Source organism: Camarhynchus parvulus, chromosome 12, assembly GCF_901933205.1.
Source record: "Camarhynchus parvulus chromosome 12, STF_HiC, whole genome shotgun sequence".
NCBI classification, from domain to species: domain Eukaryota; kingdom Metazoa; phylum Chordata; class Aves; order Passeriformes; family Thraupidae; genus Camarhynchus; species Camarhynchus parvulus.
Window position 1 is genome coordinate 13,084,068 of NC_044582.1, and position 22,865 is coordinate 13,106,932.

A 22,865-nucleotide genomic window follows, 5' to 3' on the forward strand; every position below is an offset into this window, starting at 1 on the left:
TGGCCGGGAGCAGGAAGATTGATCTGGGGGAAGAGGACAGAGGATTACACTGAAAAATGACTTCTCTTGCATCTGGCAGGTAGGAATGTCCTGCAGATGGAGAAAGGCAATTCTGCAGTATCAGGAAGGGACGTTTCCCATTGTCCTCATTGCGTGCTGCTGGCGACACGCTCTGACATCGCCCAGCTCCTTGGCACCGAAACAAGGGGAGCTCTGCTCAAGAGCCGGGCTCCTTTACACATCCAGGAAGCACAGACCATTTCTTTGTATCACCCTGAGGGGCTGATGACACAAGGCTTGTGGTGCAACGTCCAGACTCCCAAGGAGGATGCCCTCCCCTGCAAGGGGATGGCTCTGGTGAAGGTCCTGGGACAGCCGAAGTGGAGCGTGCCTCTGCCTTCAGGAGAGGGGCTAACGAGAACAAGAATAATCTCGTAGATTGCTTTTCAAACGCTGCAAAATCGTCAATATTTACATGGAAATTTGGGTGCTAAACAATTGCTAAGACGCAGCTCTGGAATGCATCAAGCTGCAAAATCTTTCATCGTTTAATTGAAAAGTTCCTGCAGCGGGCGGGAGAGTAGTTGAGGCAGAGCACTGCCCCTATAGGCAACTTCTTTGCCACCCCATCTGTTACCCCAAATGCTACATCTTAGAAACAACACTGCTGTGAAAGATTAAAATATATTTTCTACCACTCAGATGACACCAAATCTTTTCTAGATGCCAAAATAGCTGCTTTGAAAAGAGTTGAAGAAATATCAATTAAGAGCTCAAAGACATAGAGAAGGATTTGCTCATCCTTATTGGGCCAACTCCAAAACAGATTGAGAAAAGAATTAAAATAATGAGGGGAAAATGATAGATATAGGGAGTAGCTACAGCGCTGGGATCACTAGAAGTGCACATTTCAAAATGAAGACACAGAACAATGCAGATGGGACAGCCCTCTGGAAGGCTATTTTTTGGGAGGGGTGTATTTGCCTTCACCACTTTTGATGGTATTTTTGTCTGCTTTTTGGTTGGTGGTATTATGTTTGATTCTGGAGTTCTTTATGTTGCCTGTTTGTTTCATCCTTAGACTATCTCTTGTCTCTTGTCGGATCTTTGGTGATCAGGCACAGCAAAAATATGGAAATGCCACGATTGGTCTGTTTTTGGATATAGGGGTAAAAGTGCAGTTGAAATTGTTACATTCACCTAGTACAAAGAAAGAACTCATTTCTCCCTATGGGGTGAAATCTTGGCTCTACTGACAGTGATGGGAAGGCTGGCACTGATTTCACTGGAGTCAAGTATCAGAGTCTGAGGCAAAGGAAGCAGAGGCTGAACCCAGCGATCTGGAGCATGCCACATTGCTCCCCTCAACCGGGGTCTGTGATGTTCTCAGGAGAACAGAAGGGATGATGGTAAACACCCATAATCGCTGCCATGGTGCCATGAGGGGAAGCATGAGCAGAGATCAGAGGTTCAGTGATCAGCTCCAGACCTCATGAGAACACAGGCAGCAGATCCAGAGCCCCAGGAGGACCAGGACGTCTTCCCTTGCATGGCAGAGGTAGGAAATAAAACACTTGCTACTGAATGGGGATACAATGGAGCAAGTAAATGCTGCTCCCCACAGCCCTAGAAAACCCCCAAGGTTTGATGAAAAGCAGTATTCAAAACAGATCCCCAACATCTTCAGGCACATTCTGGCTCTTCATGAAGATTTGCCTGGCCCAACAAGCTGACACCCAGCCAGCCTGGCAAACGCAGCTGCCAGTGATGACACATGGGGTGTCTGTCCCCAGTGCAGATAGGTGCAGCTCAGTGTGGCCTTACAGATTAGCTCCAATGAGGAAACCTGGAGGGGACAATGGAGAAAGGGCACAGAGCACAAGGAGCTTCACTGACTGTGTTAAACAGGCTGAGCTGCTCTGATAAGGAGACATGTCCCAGGCACCAGCAGGGAATGCCAGGGGGGCTCTGGAGCTGGGAAAAACAACGGTTGGTCAGGTCTGGTGACACATAGGCCAGTTGTCTAAAGGCAAATGCAACTTTGGAGAAAACCAGAGTTTGGGAGGGAAATTACACATTTCAGTCGGTGAATTTTCCCATTTATCATAGGAAACTGAAGAGAATTTAATCTTGGTGGTCTGCTTCATGGATCTCTTAACCTGACTCCCTCACATCATCTCAGTTAGGCTGGGTACTCTGAAGACCTTCCTGTGGTACATGTTGTGCTGTATAATACAAGTTATACGAATGCTGACACATCATGGGCAATACAGCTCCAGCAGAGAGATGGCTGTGTGAGCTGGATGCTGGCAACGGGTAGGGAAGTCTTGGGAAGAGTTGGAGGGCAGTTTCAGAAACAACACACACGTCCAAGTGAAAAGAATGAAGACCCACGCATGTGTAGGGTCCATACTAAGCTGGAACAGATAAATACTCTTCTCAAAAGTCCAGGAAATCCTCTGAGTGTGACTGTATTATCAATTTGTGGATGATGGGTAAGACCCCTGTGCAAGCTCTGCAGAAAGTGTTCTTCCCCCTCCCCAGCACACAGCTCTCTGCCAGTAAACATCACTTCTGCCATGGCTGGGATGAGTCAGCCAGGCTGTTTGTTTTCCTAGGGATGCCTGGCTCAGCCCGCGACTGGGCTCACAATAGTGCTGTTTAACCTGGTTCCACAAAAAGGAAGCAATGCTGAGTTATCCTCTGTGCCAGGGTAAGTCTTCCCTGGCACCTCCACGTCCACATTTGAAAATGACAAGAGGTGTGATGAGGCAAAACTCTGTGGGACCTTGCACGGAATGTCCTGTAGGGAGTAAGAATTGCCCAGTGGCACACAGTGGACAGAGCAGGCTTACCACGGGCTCACAGCTCCTCCAGCCAACTCAGCACAGTGCCATCACCAACATTCCAAAGACACAGCAAGAATAGTGGGAGCTCTTTGCAGTTTTTGAGGGTACTCTGTTTTTACACCATAATCAGGACAAAAACATGGCAAAGTAAGTCAAGAAGCACGTGAAACCAAGCATAGGTGAACACAGGCCATTATTCTGTTCCTTACAACACTGCAATGGGTGATTTGAAAGAAGATGGTTAATTGGTGATGCTCCACTCTGAAGAGGATGAGTCTTGGTGCTGAGGGGAGCTCCACTGCTCTGGTAGCTTCTAGCAAGGGCCTAAACATCTCCATAACAAGCAGAAGTGCGGCTGGTGGGTTTCTTGAAGAAAAACATTGTTAATCATTTTCAGTGATGGCCTCTCACCTCTCCATGAGTTTAGTTCAACGGCCACAGCTTTCTCACCAGGCCCAAGACTGCACAGAGACAAACCAGCAGCAAGCCAACCTCTCAGACATGCATGGATGGGGATGGTCTTCCTAGGGTCAGCCATGCGTGGGGAGCAGAAGCTGCATGCCAAAGTCACTGCCTGCCAGAGCAAGGACCTTGATGGAACCAGTGAGGAACCTGCTGCAGGTCTGACAATGCTCCCACCAAGCCTACTTGTACCACTTGGGTATCTGCAGGTAAAGTGCAGCCTTCCCCCACCCCGTCCTTACCTCAGGGGATGTCCACAACTGTTCCTCCTAGCCCTGCCTCTCCTTAGAAAGGTGACAATTCATTACTGCTAGTGGCATTTACTGGACCTCAGTCCTTCAGAGGAGATTGGCTCTTGTGTGTGGTACAAGGAGCAGGGCAGGGAGAGGAGCACCATGGTGGTAGGGGACATGAAGGACAGGATTTGAGACTGACATCCTCTTTGCCAACTGCTCAGCTGTGTTCCCAGGCTGCTGCTTTTAACAGCAAGGCACTCAGGAGCTCCAGGGACTGCACAACTGACAAAGGCTCTTGGCACAGCATGATCTTTCTGCTGAAGGAACCCATCATGACACCCCAGTGTGCCACCCTGTGCAACAGTGGGAGGGCAGCAGGTCAGAATCTGTCCTATGCCATATTCAGGACATGTTCTCTGTTTCAGGACACTCTAGAAAGGATTAATCCTGTTGTTTTCTCAAAAACTAAGAGCCTCTTCATCCTCCTCACTGAAACTGCTAAAAAGTAACTGCTCATTGGTTATCTGTTATTTAAGCCCTTATAGTACATAAGAGCCCCCAAGCACTGCACCCCAACCAAAGGCTACAAGCTGTCCTGGAACATCTCAGTGCCACTGTCCTACAGTGGGCAAAGAGCTGCAACTGCTGCTCATGGGAGTACTCGGGATGGGCATGCAACTATGTGAGCATGGACAGACTGCAGCAGCACTGCAGTTATCCACACAGTCCCATCTGTTACCTGCTTGGGACCCCTGCTCATAAAGAGACACAAAGCTGGGCCACAGTTATTCCTGGTGGGACTCCATTGACATGGGAGGTGGTACCAGACAGTCATCTTTTCCCTGTTCTTTCATCCAGAAGGACTCTGGAAGGCAGTGCAGGAGGCTGCAAAACACTGCTCTCTGTACTTCACATTCCCACACTGGAGTTTCTCTTTGCAGGAAGAAACATTTTAAACATTGCAAACAGAAATGATAAAGACAGTGCGACTGGAGAAGAACAGCAGTCAGTTCACTGCAGGCAGCCTCTCAAAAGAAAACACCTCTGGGCCAAATTCAAACCTGGTGTAAACAGAAGTCAATCTTCCAGCAACAGGGGGATTAGCCCCCAGTCGCACTAGCTTTGACTTTGCTGCTTGATGTTTATATCACTAGAGACCAAAGAATATACTTGCCAGACAAGAATAGGAATCATTAAGTCTGTGGTCCAAAGTGAGGCGCTGAACCATCTCAAAGAGTGAAGCGTGGTCAAAGTTACAGGGATTGGAAGAGATAAATTCATCCATGCCATGCTTTTGAGCTCTATCTGCATCTGTTCATTTATACATATAGAGAAAGACACCATTTAGAGAGATATAAGACATTTTAGTTGACAAATATAACAGAAAAAAATATACAGTATGAAGCATGAAAGCCAAGTATCTCCTCTTCCCTCCATTGCCATTAAGTTTTCTCTTTGCAGGCTATACAGTACACTTCACCTCCCATTGTCAACTTGCATCAGTTATGGACTATATTATTGTATATAGGCAAAAGATTTTAGAATTAACATCTTGTCAACTGCTCATTATAGTGCATTTATTCTGTACTTAAAACCAGAACACAAACGTATGAATTCACTCTGCATCTTACAATGGGCTATGAGTTAACAGAATTTTGGCTCACATAAGTAAATTAGCTCCTATTTAGATAGTTGTGGTTAATTGTAATAGATTCTGCCATTCTAATGAAGTTACAGCTTTTCCCCTCTACATTTACTAGGTTTTCTAGGTATCACACCAGTTACGTTGTTCTTTCTCCAAATGCCAATGTTTGTCTTCCCCACGGCAATTTTTTTTTCCTAACAGCAACTTTAAATGCTACCTCACTGAAATAAAAAGATGCTCTTTTAAGCATTGCTAAGAAGTTAAATTGATATGTAGTTTGTTGTCACAGAGGCAGTAACCCGACAGTGCGTCGGAGCTGCCAGTCATCCCGATGGAGAGACTGAATTTCCTCTGCCTAGATTACAAGCTGCCATTTTTGGGTGAATTAACAGCCTCAACGTATTCACACTTCTCTGCTTTGGGTGACGTTTATGGGCACTAACTCCTAGGGGCTAATTAATTAATCTCAACATGGTTAACTAAACTACACCGAATTCAGCAGTTGAAATGAAGCCTCCAAGCCAGCCTGGGCGCGGCCAGCCAGGACCCCGCTGGGAGCAGGTTTTGTTCTAGCAGCCGCTGGGGAATTAAAGGACACCTTTCACTTGGTTTTGTCTGTGCTCAGCTTCCTACTGTATGGGTTCTTGCCAAATCCTTGACAAAGAAAATAGGATTTAAATCCTTCCCCTGTTTATAGCCTCCTAGGGGAACTGGGTGGCCTTGAAACAATGTGGCTGAAAGGACACAAAAATGCAGTTTTCCGCAGCAGGAGTATATGGTAACTGTATTTGTTTTAAAACAAAATCCCTCTTTACCAGAAAAAAAAACCCCAAAAATCCTTAATTAAAAAGAAAAAGTTTTAAATGAGAGTGAGAATGTTCTTTGATATATGTTTTTCTATTCAATATTTAGCCGTGAAGGATGGCATGTCTTTCCAAATACCTCATTTGTGTCAGTGCTCTCACATAGTAATGATCATTGGTAGCAATCTTTACATTTTCTGTATAGTCTGTCGTTATCTATATACAAACTGTATAAATAACATCACTCACTGGAAAGAAATCAGACAAATTGAAACATGTAACATTTCAATTAGCTGCTAGCAATACTTAATTCAGCTGTAGCTGGCAATTTTCCTCACTATAACCCCACTGAATAAACACTGATGTTTTTCCTACAGAGGATTAATTTTTGAGGCTCTGCTCCTCTGTATGTGCTGGGGTCCTGCTGACCCCTAACCCTGCCTCTCTTCCAGGACCCAAACCCCTCCCTCTCCCTGCTGTGCATTCAGCACCAGGACAGAAGCAGCTGCCGATGGTGCTGAGTGAGGCGGCAGCACAAGGGCGGGCTCAGGGGATGGGAACAACCTCCCTGGGGAGCACATCACCTCCATGGCACCTCTGCAGCCTCCCTGGGCATGGGATGTGAAGCCCACCCAGCCCTGTGGCCTGCAGCACAGACTGGCTCCTGTCTGTTTTGACAGCTTTCTGCCCCACTGTCTCTGTCCCTTTGGGCCAGCATGGATTTGATTGCATTCACTCCCAAAGAGTTCGGCTGTGCTGTTTTCATTCCATCCCCGGTGCCCGGAAAATGTTTGAGCAGCTATTATCAGACTATTTTTAATGGCTTGCTGCTCTGCCCGGCTCCTCGGAGTTGACTGCAAGCTGACAAATTGGCTGGAGGCCTTCATTTGCCAGTTTTGCTCAGAGATTTTATTACTTTTCAATTAGGAGCCCTGATACACTGTCAATCCTCCTGCTCAGCCAACGAGGCTCTGAGAGCCGAGTAAATCAGCTGGAAATTGGAAGAGTCCTCTAGCCCTTTAGCTGGTGAACCTTTTTGAGCATATGTGCTGGAAAGCATGTTTGAAATGAGTACTTTTTATTCCAGACTAATAAGCTTTTTCCCATATTACATTCTCTGAGCAAGGTGGGCACAGAGCAGACCTTCTGCTGGTGGGAACTGACTGAAGTGCCGCTGGCTTCCACAGAGCTGAGGGTCTGGCTGGGCTTTTTACAATCTCCCTGCCCAAGGCAGGGGCACAGACAGTTCCCTGACAAGCGTGAGAACAGACACAGTGATTAAATGTCCTTCACAACTGGCCATAATCAGGGGCAATTTTACTTTCATTAAACACTTTGAAGCCACATCTTCCGTTGGGTGCCTGCTCGAAAGCTCATTTGCCCCAAATCTCTCCTCATCAGAACCCCCACATGAAGAGAGAGACATCAGACATGGCACTGTGTGAGCTCAAGTGACCAGAAAAGCATTATGCACATGACTTCTGCTCAGTCAGTGATTTAAAATGTGGATTTCTGCCATGGGAAGGAGGATGAGCAGCTGCAGCTCTCCCTGCACAGCCCAGCACTGCAGCTCTTGCATGGCCAAACCATTTTGCACCAGCAGAGATGCAGGGCTGGGTGGGTGCACATCACCCACCCAGGGGACACAGCTGTCACAATGGGAACTGGAGATGTCTGTGGAGAATGGTAACACAAATGTGTATTTCTTTTAAATGGAATATCACCTCTGGGCCGGATGCGTCATTGGTCCAAAATTCTTAAAAATAAGGAGCAGGTTAAAGAAGTCAATCCTATACTAAACTCACCTTCCCTTAATTATTCTAAGCAAACATCCCACACACTTTGCAATTATTTTTGCATTTTGATTTTTCCAATGGGCTCACTTTTAAAAAAGAAATTCATTAATCAAATTACACCAAAACCATTAAACTTTGTAGGCAACACAAAAAGAAAAGAACAGATCTAAATATATTATTACTCTGCTTCAAACAAATATCTGCAATTTACAATAATGCCAACATCTGCATATGAAATAAGTTTTACATTTAATCCACCTTCTTTCAAAATGCCCTATACAATTTGAATGTGATTTTAAAGTACAAAACGAGAGTTGTGAATATTCACACCCAAACTGTACAGCCAGTTTTAAAGTACTTTAAATTAATTGTTTCAGTCAAATACAGCTGCTTTTTTGACCCTGCTCTGTTATTCTAGCTAAAAAGGAAGAAGAAACCAAAGAAAGAAAGTTATATGATGCTCCAGTAATTTGCAATCCCTTCCCAAGGTGCTGTGCCAAGCTCGCTGGTGTTTCTTTGTTCAGGGCCCCAGCTGAAATGCTGCTGCAGGCCCACAAAAGTTATCTTACATATTTAGAGAAGCTGCACACAACTGCAGCTGAAAGGTGTTCGATGGTGGTCTCAGGAGGGAGGCTGCCAGTGGAGGGACATGGCCAGCACAGGCTCCACAAACCTTTCTTCTGCAAAACTGCAGATTCTGGCCTTTTATATAACATTTGGTCCCCTGCATTACTGCCTTTTTTAATACTGCTGGGTTTATTTTGGCCATTTTTATCCAGTTTGCATTTTGTGCCGACTCCATTAACTGGACCCCTGTCATACACACCCTCCCTACATGTGTTTGAAATCAGAATCTTAAAAATCTGCCAGCTTCAGGAACATAAAGATTTCACAGTAACAAGAATCAAGGAAACCAAAGGACTGTCCCACTGTTTGGTTCTCTGAGGGCTGTTTTTCTCTTTATCTGTTATTTAAAAAGGAAGAGACAAACCAGTCAAATCTCTCTCTTTTTTTTTTTTTCTTAAATGTATTTCCCTGCTCTCTGCATTTCTTTTGCTCCAGCAATAATTTTGGCAGATTTTGCTTTGAGACCAGTGAAGTTAATAGCGGGGGACAAGCTCCATAAAAGAATTCTTGTTATAAAAGGCTTTAAGTAGCCATTTTATTGTAAGAATTTCTTACTCCAGATTTGTTTCTTTTAATTAACGAGTGACTTTGTTTTAGTACCAAAGGCAACTGAAAATCTAGTAGATTTTACAACACATTTCCCTGTTGCAAGAAAATAAAAATCCACCAAACAAACAAAAACCCAAACAACTGTAAATTAAAAGGTGACTTTGTATCTTACTCATCTGGAAAATGTGTGCTTGTCATATCTGCTTGACATTACAAGAATGAAGATGTGGTTTGGACAGTAACAAACAATGACACTAGTCAACCTCATCAGGAGACATGAAATAAAGGAATGACAATGATTGATGGCAGCTATTCATTTACAGATATTTCTAGAAAATTCTTTGCTGGCCTGGCTGAGCAAAGTGGGAGAACTTTTCCAGCCTGGCCAGCAATGCACCACGGCAGGTGGCTCATGGAGTGCCCACTGCAACCCACTGCCTACCCTGAGGGGCAACTCTTGCTCACAAACACATTTGGGCTGTGACTTGTTAAAGAAATACCCAAGGAAGTGCCTGAAAAACCCATTTTGTTTGCCTGTGTGGAGCAAGAGACTTCCCTAGCAAATACTGATGTTCTGGAGGGGGAAACCATGAATCCCTGTACCTGGATTAAAATGCCAGGTGGACTGTGAGTGAGCTGCTGGCAGTGCTGGATGGTGACTTCCCACATCCCCTCCTCGCTGTGCACTGTGGCATTGCTACCTCTGAGAAATGATGTGTGTGTTCTTAGGGCTCTGCAAACTTCCTCCCCAAACCTCCTCCCCAAACCTCCTCCCCAAACCTGCTCCCCAAACCTGCTCCCTGTGCGGAGCAGCAGCGGCTGCAGGAGCCTCAATTTGCCTCTCAGCTGCAGAGCCAAGAGTTCTTTCTTCTCCCCTTCATATTATTGCATGTTAGAAGACAGGTTTAAATATAATGGGCTGTTTATTCCTGTGGCTTATGGCTTTTTCCCTGCTGCAAACAAATTCTTTTCTGCTTCAGTTAGAATTTTAGTAAATTGTTATGAATGCTCCTGTAAATCACCAGACACACCAGGCACTGAATTGCAATCTAAGTTGTCTAAGGATTGGCAGTTAGATGAATAAGAATTTGTAGTATGCACTTACATAATTCCTTGTGTGGCAAGTTAAAAACACAGTTTTAGAACAGCTATTTATAATATAAAACATTGTTTCACAGCATCTTTATAACTACTTAAAAATATTTTGAATTGATGGCTGCAGAAACCTGTGAATTTGTATTTCATAAGTTAGAGTTCCAGGCTTCTTAAAGAATGTAGAAGAGATTTACAGACTAGTTTTAAATTCATGCAGGTTATGTGAGACTGATTTAACATTTTAATTCTGCATTCCTGCAATGAAGCATCTGCAAGTTGACAATACAGAAGACACAGCAGCGTTCTCATGATAACTTTAACTATCTAAAAAAGTAAAGCAATTAAAGCACAAAACTAATAATCTAATAAAATAGCGATGCATTGTAGGTGCAAATACATGTAATGTTGCCAAACCCAGGTTCATTCATTCGTTCATTCATTCACTCTTTCTTTCTTTCTTTCAAAGTGGCAAAAATCTGTATTGCATTGAAATTAAACTTTTGTGGGTTGGTTTTTTTTTTCCAGTAAAGTCTGATAAGAATTCTCTTTGAAAATCCAAACATTTAGAAAACAAAATAAAGAAAGAAAAAAGAAAGTGTCTGCTGAGAAGGAATTCTGCCTGCTACCCAGAGGGATATTTGTACACACACGCACATACTCACACGTAGGAAAAAAGAAGAAAAAAGAAATAAAAGGAGAAGGAAGGAAAAAAGGAGTCTTTTTGATGGCCAAGAGGGATGACACCGCCTGTTCCTTCTCATAATTGCATTCAGATACTCCGGATACATATTTGCCAGCTCTCATGACCCACTGATGCTATTCCCTCCTAAGGAAAGCAGGCACTCACCAGATATTACAGAAGATTTTAACATCAATAAAGGATTTGTACTGGGTGTGTTTAGGACTGAACAAACTAAGGAGAAGCTCTCTTACAGCACAGGTCTGGGCTTTTGTCATTTGCAAAGTAGGTATACCAGTGGGAAAAAGTAAAATAGCAATTCCCCTGGCTTATTTTTTTACTAGCACGGCTTTGATTGGTGACTGAGACCCATGCTAAAACAATAATTTATAGCAATTTGGGGAAACAGCAGCACCCCTCCATGAGAAATGCATTTAAGTCGGAGCAGGCCAGCATCTCCAAATGCAGGGTGACCCAGAGAGCTGCCACTGGCTGCTGAAATCATTCCCTGCCGAGTTAATGGGAGAGGAGCTAATCTAACCTTGATGATTCAGGGCTCTTTTCACAGGGCATGTGTGGAGGGGTTTCTGAGGGCCTCCTCTGGAGTCCTGCACCTTCTCTGGGTCTCTTGGGGTCTCCTCCCCTACCCTTTTATGCTTTGAGGTGTCCATGGTTAGCCCTGCGCTCTGGTGCGCTGCACCAAGCTAATCATCGGCACGGAGAGAAAGGATATTGTCAGAGTGCAAAATGATCTGTTTTCAGGCAGGAAGCAGTCAACTAGATGTAATTTCCATGAAACAAAAGAAGGTATTATTTACAGTTTTATTGTGATGTTAATTACTATTTACATCTTGGAATGAAAAATAGAAATGTTAATGATTGGCTTTACTAAGAGGATCACTTGATGCCAATGTGAAAGCCAGGGAGAGAAGGCAATTATGCAAACATCACATGCATCCCAATTTCAGTATGGAAACTTACATTTCAAATCTCAATTCAGGAAAATAACATGGAAAGTTTGTACTACAAAATCTAAACATGAGAAAGATTTAAGAGAAAAAAAAAAGCACATTGCATATGTCAGATAATCTAGTCTGATTATCTGAGCTGTGCTAGCTACAGGGAAGCACTTACCCTTGAGTCCAGCTAGAAGTTAGCAGGGTAAGAAGGAACAAACCAGAATAACATAAAGACTAGCAACAAGGCTCAGGAAAGCAGACAGGAGCCCTAACCTAGCAGCTAAATATTTGGGTTCAAGCAAAGAATGAAAAAGAAACTTAAAGAAAATCAAACCAACCAAAAAGAAAACCACTTATAGCTGAAAATTTCTCAAGCAGCTCAATAAACCTCGCTACTTATTATGGGGGAACAAATCATCACAAATTCTCAAAACATCCAACTCATTGTATATGGTGTGATTAACAGTTATTAAATATAAACAGACATTACAAACTAAATATAACCACAAATGATACGTAAAACAAGTACAGACCAATCTTTCATGTTAAAAAAAAGGGTTTCAAGAAAAAAAAAAGAATGTTGAGCACGTTTGGGAATTTTCTTTGATACATCACTAACACAGAACAAAGATTGGTGCTTTCAGACAAGTGACCACTTTTATGAAGCTTAAATATTGCCAAAAGGTGTAATATGTATTGGCAGCATTATTGACTATAATACTGTGAATGATTTCAACAGTAAACAAGAACAGTTTGGGGTTTTTTCTTTTATAATGCGAACACTGGAGAAAAGCACAGCTTTGTGTAAATGGAGTTTTTCTTTGAAATTGTAGCAAAACAAAAAAAGCAAAACTTTTCATTCTAACAGGTATTGTTCACCCACGTAAAAGGAACTGTAAGTCATACAAAAATTAATGAATAGCAGGATCTATTTTTTCAGTACTTAAATTGCAAATAAAATAAACTCCACCCTGGTTCGGAGCTGTCTGTTTACTTCTAAGCCAAGTGCTGCCATCGAACTGCGGATGAGAATTTGAGTGCTGCTCAAACTTTATATTTACTGAGTTAAAAGAGGCGGGAGCCAAATGGAATTTACTATTTCTCCCAAGTTTCCCAAACAGCAAGATATGTGCTTCCCAAGTTTCTGTGCAACAGACAGCTCCATGCCAGGCACGGAGGGCTGGATTTTCTGTGCGTGTGCATGCATGCGCATGAGCCGTCTCGGACTGCTACGACATGGAAGCTGTAACAACAGTTACTCGTCAAATGGCTTAACATTTACTTCTTTGCACATCCTCATTCACCATAGCCTCTAATAAGCACAAAGAAAATAAAAATATGACAGGTATAGAGATAAACGAACAAGAATAAAATGTCTCACAGAAGTCCTTACCTTTCCGCAGGCAAAGAAAAAAAAAAAAGCAAAACCCAAACCCCAAACCAAAACACCCAAGCCAAATACAAAACCAGTAACAAACTTAGACCCTTTTAAAAATGCAATACTTGGTATGTTCGGATTTCAAGACTGAAGGAGCTGAGATATGCATTTGTGCATTTAGGACTTCTCATATGTAGCATGCATGACTCATTGTTGCTTGGGATCATTTAACTGTTGTGCCCTATGACTTTTGCAACAAGCATTGCCATGTATACATGCTGAAATATGAAAAATGAGCAGCCTTTTCTGTTGAGACGAAGGTGTATTATGGCATGTTGCCTTCTTCCTCTTGTAGGATGTGCACAAAGACCTGTCAGAGGGATCTAGATCAAAAGGGGGAGGAGGAAGGAAAACCAAGGACAAAACACAGTAGTCCAGAAGATGCTCAAGTATTATGCCATCACACTGATGGACTGATGAGCCAACTAGTCTCTCTCTCCCAGGCTTTGGCACAACACATCCAAGAGAGTTTCCGAGTTCTTGCAGCAAAATGGGGAGACTAACGCTGTGCAACTTACAGAAAAATACATTGTGGATGGAAAGAGGGTGGTGGTGTTATAAAAAGCAAAATGATCCAGATTTGGAGCTGGCATTGGCATCAGAACAAGTGAGAGAAACTGAGGTCAGATGCTGACTCCCTCGAATGCCCTGGAGGGCCCAGGGGGTGAAATCTTGGCTGTTTTCACCAGAAGCAAGGATGAGGGAGCCCTGCCTCCTGGCAAGTGAGCGAGATGCAAAAACAAGGTCAAGCCTGTGGCATGTCTATAGCTCTGAGCACAGTCACACTGAGTCTGGAGGACCACAAGCAGCACAAGGCTCTGATGGACATGCTGGGCTGTGTAGGTGCAGAGCTGACTCCTGGGCCCAGTCAGTGACATCCCTGATCTGTGGCAAGGTTTAGGACAAGCCAGCTGCCCCTTCTCCACCCCAGGTACCCTAAGCAGAGAGGTTCAGCTCTCCTACAAACACAGGGCTTGGCTGTGCAAGCAAATCATACACCTAAGTGTCCACAGCCCTGGGCAATCCTTTTTCCTCCTCAAAATCCTGGCAGATTTTGCTACAGCTGCTATGATGTGTCTTAGAAAGCAATACCTCACCTGACCCTTCATATTGGTCTGGTGAACTGAAAACTCTGTAAATATCAGGAATTTACCCAGTGGAAAAATTCTCCAAGCTTGATGTCTGCAGGGATGGGAGAAGAGTGGAAGGAAAGGTGTTTCCTCAGTTTGATGTTCTCTGCTCTCATCCCACTCTGCAGGGATCATGCTGGGATGGACAGGAGTGCACCCCAGTGCACCAACCCCACAACTAAGAGCAGCCTTCAGCATCACTTGTTAGGAGAGGGAGACACAGGCAGAATCCCTCTGTTGCTATCCTTTGAAGGCTTTTAGCATGTGAAAAAGCAGCCATAGAAGGACCTGTGCCTGCTATTTCCAAGAACTCTCCAATTAAACATTCTGGGCAGAGGGACATAAATCCCTGGGAATGCTCTCAGGTCAGCACAACTCAGCCAGGCCTAGAGGCTTATCTCAGCCAGAAAATGTCCCACTTGCAAGAGGCCAATTCCCACCTCCCATTTTGGCTTTCTGAGAAGTGTCCTTCCTTGCCAACCCGAGTTGTTTACACCTTGCACTCCCAAAGTCAGTGACTGCAATGAAGAGGATGAGGATCATTGAAATGAAAACACTGACCATAGGTTACCACACTGCATCACACTGTTTCACTTGCAGCAGCAGCAATGCAAAGCAGAAGGGAGGCCAAAACACAGAGGCATGTGGAAGACACACAAAAAAAAAAAAAAAGCAAGCAGAGGTTTTCTGCTGTAGTACTGGTCATACAGCTGTATGTCTTGTATTGTTACTTTCTATAAATACTGACATGAAGAAGTTAAACAAATATAAAAGATGGTTAAATGCTATTGATAAGGAAAGCTCAGATTTTCTGAGCTCCTTACAATATACTCCATAACTGCTTTACAGAGACTATTTTAAAAAGTTGAAATCTATTTTAATCAGAAGGATTATTTAATATTTACGACTTTTCCTTATTTTGCTTATATTTAATGATAATAATTCTTAAATTTTGCTGAAACTAGCAAGAAATGCTGTATATTACATAATAAAGGGGCTGCAGATGATTGAGACCTTCAAGAAAAATGAGCGAAGAGGCATTTATGTGGTTTATAATCAAATTAGATTTGTAAGAGAAAAGAAATTGCTCTAAATTTCAGATGAAGCAAAGTGTGTGTAACTGCATAGGACATGCAGCATAGCTACAGCTTAAAAGATGATTGCTTTAAATTCACATCTAACTGGCCTGCAAAGCAACCTGTTAAAAATACCATATGTTTTCCTACAGTTGAATATTCAACAGGAGACCTCTTTTTGTGTGTGCATTTCATACTTGCAAGATTTGCACCTGTAGTTTTGAGCACATGATGCATTTGACAGACAGCTAATGGTGCTAATGAATTGCTCTGATCTGGGTGTGCAATTTATTGTGTGGGGGTAAAACACATGTCTGTGGAAGGCAAGGTGGGTCTCAGGCTCTCAGATCCCAGTCTCTCTCCTCCATCAAGTATTGCACTTTAAAATACCCATTGACAAGTTCCCCAAGGAATTTTGTTTCTTGAGTTTGGTTCTGTCAAACACACAGGTTAACTGCTTCTGGATCTACTGATGTAAAAAGAAGTTTTATAATAATGAAAAAACATTTTGTTTTGAAATCAGAAACGTGTGTGAATATTGATTTACATCAGTGCAGAAAATCTTTCCATCAAAGACTTTAGCTGTCTAGGAGAACTTCTTTACTTACAAAATTGAGAGATTGGAGCATCTATCTGGGGTACACTTCCTCCTTTAGCATTTAGCTTTTGCACTTGGGTAGGTGGCACAGGTTTGTGAGACTGGCCAGTGGCTCGGTACATGGCTTGGACCCACAGGATTCGGTCCTGCTCATCGTCACTTGCAAAAATCACCGTGTCTCCTTCCTTCACAGCGTTGAAAAATGTTCTGCCACCATCCAAACCTGGCAGGAAAGGAAGTGACAATGCAGTTTCACAGACTTTGAGGCCAGTCAGGAGATCTCTCCCTGTTTCCCACCCCACCACTGCTCGGGTGTCTCTTCACCCAGTCCCATGCTGCTCCCAGCTCAGTCCCCTCCCCTGCACCAAACTCACCTGCAACACAGGTCCCCAGGTAACCCAATTACTAAAACGTGCCCCAACACACTTGGATTAATTGCTTCTCTCACCTACAGCTCCATCTGTGCAAGTTCCATGTGGGCACCACTGGAGCCCAATTAAAAATGGGGTTTGAGTGGGAGGTTCCCCATTAGTCTGAAAGCATCAGTGCTCACACTGCAGAAAAAGGTCCTTGGGTGATATCCTTGTTTCTATCTTTGCCCTGATTTGGCACCCATCCTCCCATCTCCCTGATATGAGAATAAAGGGAATAAAGGCAATAAAGGGCTTGACAACAACCTACTGTATTTTTCTCATCTCTTCTGGGGACACCATTACCCAGGGCATGGTGAGGATCACCATGCTTAGCAAGTTGTCCCACTGAAATAAAAGAAAAATGATGCTTGTCCACTTGAATAAGGGTCTCAACCACCAACAAGTAGCTCCAGGTACCAGAGGTTTTCTGTCCCTGCCCCTTCCATGCACTGACATTCTTCCTAGTGAGAATGGGGCAGGCAAAAATGCTCCCACAACAAAGACAAGCATAGCTGCTAGCCTTTTATTTAGGGAATATAATCTGAAGGCACAGGTTAGAATTGTTACTCAATTTGAGCATTCAGCTCACAATAAAATTTCAATGGGACTTAAGTGTCTAATTCACTTAGGCTCCCCAGAAGAGATGAGTGTTTCCCTCCTCTGGTGCAACTCCTAGCTCAGTCCCTTAGATCTATTTATAGTAAAGTCATGCACAGCTAATGATCAATATAAACACAAACATATTTAGAATAGTGCTGATCAGAGTTCAGCTGCAGGCAGGGAGGGGAAGAGAGAGGAGTCCCGTTGGAGCGGTGAGCGCGGGAGCCGCCGCCCGTACCTGGCTGCGGGTCGGTGTAGTCCACAGTGTATCCGTCGAGCTGCAGCAGCTCTTGAGGTTCTGCTTTTTTCTCCCGGTAGCTGCACATAGCAAATGTATATTGACTAACCTGAAGAAAACCACAAACCTAAGATGGCACCGGGTGACCACCACAAGGCAATCCAAAGCGCTTACAGGGTGTTTGAAGGGATGGGGGATTGTGGGGTAATTTGGATGTTCATTACACATTAGAGACAGACTCAACTTCTTACCAGGCTTTTGCAAAGTCCTCTCTTAGCACACCCTCCTGCAGCACGCACCTAATTCTCTGCATCAGTACATACAGCGGTTTAATTTCCTCCAAAAGAGGAAGCTCCACGGCTTAAAACCCTCTATCATTCATCCCCAGACAAGTGCAAGAGTGACACCCTGTCACAAACAATGTGAGCTAAATTGCTAGGTGCCAGTCATATTAAAGCAATCTTAAGATGCCACTGATCTCGGCAGTTGTTGTCATCAGTGCTGTAAATGGCAGCTCTCACTCCTCTGAGGTACCATCTGCATGACACGATACATTCAATGTCAAGCTCTTGACGGAAGCCGGCTCAGCTGCGGGGCTCTGCCGGGCTCCGGGATCGCCTTTAGGAGCCCATCAGGCCGCATCAGGCCCCGCGCGTTCTCGGCGCGCTGCGATCTGCACGGTCGGCAAGGAGCTCATCCAGCCAGGGGAGGAGAGGATTCTCCGTGCCCCAGGCGAGGAACTCACAGGGAAATTTACTGTCAAATGATTTCAAATGACTTTGTTAAGGTTGTGTCACATCCTGGACGCCTGACGTAATTTTATTCGTCTGGACATTTTCTTGACCTCTGGAAGAAACTTTAAAACTCTGGTGGGTGGCAATGAATCGTGCTTGTCATTTTTTGGAAGTTGGGAGAGATCCTGAAAGATGGGAGCATGGATGGGCTGAGGGGTTTTGCCTTCAAACTCCAGCCAAATTTCTCAGCTACAAAGATACATGCAGCACTTATTTTAGTGGCATCTCTCACTAATAAAATGTAATTGATTGAAGTCGAGGGACCCGTCTATTGGCACAGCATCTCCCAGACACCACTCGGTTTACTGCTGCCCTCTATGGGCTTCTGCTCGCTGCCAGCCTGCTCCAGCAGCCCTGCCTGCGCCGAGCCTTTCTCCAGGAACAGCTCCAAAAGCCACCTAAGAATAAACTCTATCATTAACACATTTGTGGGAGTAAGACTAAAAGCGATGCTTTAAGCATCTTGCATCCTCCTTAAAACTACCAGCACTGACGGAAGATTGACAAGTAGCAGACCAATAGCAGGAGCACACCAGTGCATATTCCCTGTTCTGAACTTTGCATGCCTACCATCGTATGGGCAACACAGAAATTAAAAAGATTAACACGAAGGAATCTAAAAATAACCCAGTGCCCCTCAGCACAACATTCAGACTCCGGTGGCGTTCATTCAGTCGTAGTTGCAGTATGCTGCTGCCATCTCCTGGAGAAACTCCGGAATGCGCTTTATTTATGGGAAAATCCTAGAGATCTCGTCTGAGCAGTGAGAATTCGATTTCTCTGCATTAGACAGCCTGAACTTCAGGGACTGCATGATAAATGCAATTCCTGAAATGAGTCAGTGCTAACCTATGCTGACATTTATTAAGAACCTTAATACCACTAATGTTTTTTTTGCTTTTCCTGTATGGTCTATAGCAACAGGCAATTCATTCAATAGTTCAGCTCTGACCCTGAACATGAGGTCTGAATTTTGGGCTCTACTTCATATACAAGTAATTCCACTCCTCTTTGGACCCAGCAAATATTCTTCTGCCCTATCAATAAGACAACCATAGCAACACAGTGGCAACGTAGGGACAAAGGCATTTCAGAGCTCGTATTTTTCATGTTAAAGGTTATAAATGACAGGTGTAGACAGTAGGCTCTGGTGGAGCCATCCTGGGACAGAGGCAAAGCAAACTGATCTCTCCTGTTAGAATGCACAGGATTTCCTTGAAGGAACATTGTTGTTAGAAGAGACCTTCAAGAGAAAGCTGCAGATGGGTCTATAACAGGCAGTGAGCCAGGGCTCATCCAGGTTCATGTCCTACTTCCTCTCTACTCACACAGCTCAGAAGCCCAAGCTCAGGAATTGAGCTTGCTGGCAGGAGCAAGCCAAGGATCAGGCTGGAGAGAGGACAAAGCTAATGATGGCCTCTGGAAGAAATGCCAACTGTGCCATGCAGAATGCCTGCACCTAAACAACTCAAGCTACTGACTTGAAGGACTGGCAGACCAGCCTGTGTGCCCTATCCTGCTGCCTGGAGCATTTACTGCTTGGGGTCAGAGAGAATTTGGTGCCATGGCTACCAGTGCAATGTGGCTCCTTCCATTTACAAGCAGTGGTAAAGCCAAGCCCAAGAAAATGAGATTCTAGAAAGCTCAGTATGTCACAGTTGTGCTTTGCTGCAGAACAGTACTGTAGGGTCAAGAGAAGATTGCACTTGCCTTTCATCAGTCCTCCAAAATATTGTGCTTTACAGAGCCTGCTTTCTGTAAAGCTCAGAAGTGGCCAGACAAGTGAAACAGTTAATAGCAGAAATTAATCTTACAGCCTGCTGAGTTCACTCTGAACCATAGCTGAGTATGAGAGCGAGCGAGCAGATGGGATGGGCAAGATGAATGGTTTGAGTAATTGGAAAAAACACAGATACAGAGAGGAAACTGAAGGAAGACAGAGGAGAAATCTCTGCCCAGTGAGGGACAAATTCACAAAGCAGCTGGGATTTCATCCAGGGACTCGATGACAGCCAGGAAAGGAGCATCTAAGGAAGCTGAACTGAGAGAAAGTAAAAGAAGGGAACTAATCCAAGGCACCCCTGGTTGGTTCATTACAAAAAGGGGAAAACACTTTGAGAAATAATTTGAGACAAAAGAACATAAGAGGAAAAAAAGGTGAGGGAACAGACAAAGAAATTCAGGAAAGGGGAAGCAGACAGCAGGAGACAAATGCCAAAGTTCACTATTCCCAGGCTGCTAAATTAAATCTGACTTTCTTGGCACTTGACCATATTCTGTCACCAGCTATATAATCCAACTGATTAATAAATACAGCAGATATGCATTAACCAGTTCTGACTTTGTCCTGGTTTCTCCACCAGAGACTCCTGCTCTAGCGAGCACTGCTTTCCCCAGGATCCTGCTCAAACCTGTTAATTGTCATGCCTCACACTCTGAGCTCAGTCATTTGCTCCCCCTTTTTTACTGTTGACACAACACCACCCTACTTGGGTTAAATTCTTTAATGGACCTTTTCTAAATTAACAGCATGCATTTTGTCCCAAGGGAGAGAAACCGTGCGAAGATACTGCCAGCTGTAATACAGCTTTCCACTTTGATGGGAGACTCTTGTCCTCTGGTTGCAGCTGTATGTTGCCTCCCAAGCCCTTTCCTGACACAAATGAGCAGAGGAAATGATCTAGCTTTAAGAAAAAAAAGTGAAAACAGCAGTTTTCCCATCTCAGCATATCCATTCAGCTCTAAAAAACTGCACAAAACAGTTGTCCCAGCTTCTGTCTTCAGGCAGGAGATGTGTGTACTCTCCTGGGCAGGGCTGTGTGGTGGGAATTCATCCTGTGTGAGTATGGACAGGATGTGCAGGACCTACTGCAGCCCGGCATAACTAGCTGTGGCATCAGTTTACCCAGCAGCTTCCAGACATTTTGTATGTATCATTACACTCCAGATTTTACAAGAATCACCATCTATGCCTAATTCTCAGCAAGGGTCTAAGAGAAAACATTATTTAATATGATTATGGGGACCAGCTATGGGTCATTCATCTCAGCTTGAAGACCACGGTCTAGGACTGCTGGTGTACCACACTGCAATTCTGCTGAATTATTTTCAATTTTGGGGTGATATTCAGAGTTACTGAACTCTTACTTCATTTCATCTTATCCCAAGTCAGCTGAGTTTTGCTAAAAGCAAGGACTGTCACTATTAGTCTAAATTATACTGAGTTTAGGGAGTCTGTCACTAGAACAATAGATCCAGGCGTAGACACTGCAACTGGTTTTAATCTGCAGAGAGTTGATCTGGTTCCAACAACATTCTGCAAACACCATCAGACACAATCAGCTGAAAACTGCTTCAAGCTACTCAGCAGACATGTCATCCAGGTACCATGGAGTGTTACTTCCCATATGCTGCCAGAGCACTGAAATGGGGTTATGATAAGAGATGAACAGATTCAGTCTGAAATCTCAGTGTAATTAATTCACTTGCCCTTAAAAATCATTGTAAGAAATTTCCTATTGCAAAGCCAGCAAACCCACCATAACCAACCATGGTGTTATTGCCAGTACAGCACATCAGACCTTGCAAAGAATTAATACAAGCTCTGCCAGCTATCAAAAATCCCAGCTTTTGCATGAGGGTCTAATTGGCAAACTGGCTGAAATTTGTGTGCTGCGCTCAAGCAGCTGATACAGGAACTTAAGAAACACTTAACAACATCTGAAATGGATGTACATTTTCTTTCCTAACCAGTCACAGAGAACTTTGCCCTAAATAGCTTAATTGCTTTTGCTTACCACTGCCACTGGCATTACTGCTGCCTTTACGAAGCATTTTCCTCGCTTGTGATGCTGCGGACCATTTCCATCCAAGCTCAGGGCCATATTCTGCCATCATTTTCACACTGCATATCTCAGGATTTAAAATTAGGCAAGTAACGAGTCTCTGCCATGTAATTTACATCTAATCAGTATTCTGCTCTTCTGCTGCTCATCTCAAAGGGTGTCTATGAGAAGGGTGGGCAGTGTACAGAGAGGACTGCGATTCATTCGGAAGGGAAAACTAACCCCTCTTAATGCATGGATCGGTGCTGGAGGAGCACACACTCTTGCTCTGCCAGCCATGCCATGCCATAACCCTTCCCCAAGAGGCTCAGCCAAGTCCACCCAGCAAGGCAGGTGCTGGAGAGTTGAGGCTCAGGTCTAGAAATGACACAAAGGAACTGCTCGCAGCCACTACACCCAAACAAATCACTTCACTCCTGTATAACCCTTGCAGTTACACAGACACAGAAGGTGCGAGGGATTATTCCACCCAAATTACAAGGAAGTTATTGCTCCTTTCCCCTTCTCTCTAGGGCTTAACACAAGCCAAGTAGCAGTGGAAGCGCTCCCAGCAGAGCTGCTTTTTCTCCATACGCGCGCAAAGCCTCCGTTTTTGGCGGCAAGGCTTCACTGACACAAAAGAGACAAACTGCCATCAACACCTTCCTCCTTGGTGCCACCCATGCAGTTTGGCACTTTTGTGCCTTGTTTAAATAGTTATGAAGACTTTGAGTATTTATTACCACGAATTTCTTAACCACAGGTACCAGAAGACAGAGAGGTACCACTCAATGGCACTGAAAGAATCAAGGCTGTGTCCATCTGAAATGGGGAAAGAGGGACAGAGCACAAGACCATGAGGGGCAGGTTATTCTGCAAGCAACAGGAGATGCTCTGGCAATAGAAGATGCTAAAGGTAAGGGACAGAGACAAGGGATCAGAAAGGAAATGTTTAGTTACTCCTCCAAACAGCCTTGCCCTCCTGGCAGGGTCAGGGACTGACCAGACCACTATATGTCAAATGGGCTTTATGCTTTGGGCTCTATCTCTCAAC

At 44.1% G+C, this 22,865-nt stretch overlaps 1 protein-coding gene across 1 annotated transcript in view; it reads right to left on the reverse strand.

Annotated features, from left to right (window-relative positions):
- Positions 1 to 22,865, reverse strand: part of CADPS (calcium dependent secretion activator) — a 203,022-nt gene that overhangs the window by 80,301 nt on the left and 99,856 nt on the right. The window contains 3 exon segments of the mRNA XM_030956450.1: positions 4,722 to 4,858; positions 15,953 to 16,165; positions 17,194 to 17,302. Of these exon segments, the coding sequence (XP_030812310.1) occupies positions 4,722 to 4,858; positions 15,953 to 16,165; positions 17,194 to 17,302 (459 nt within the window).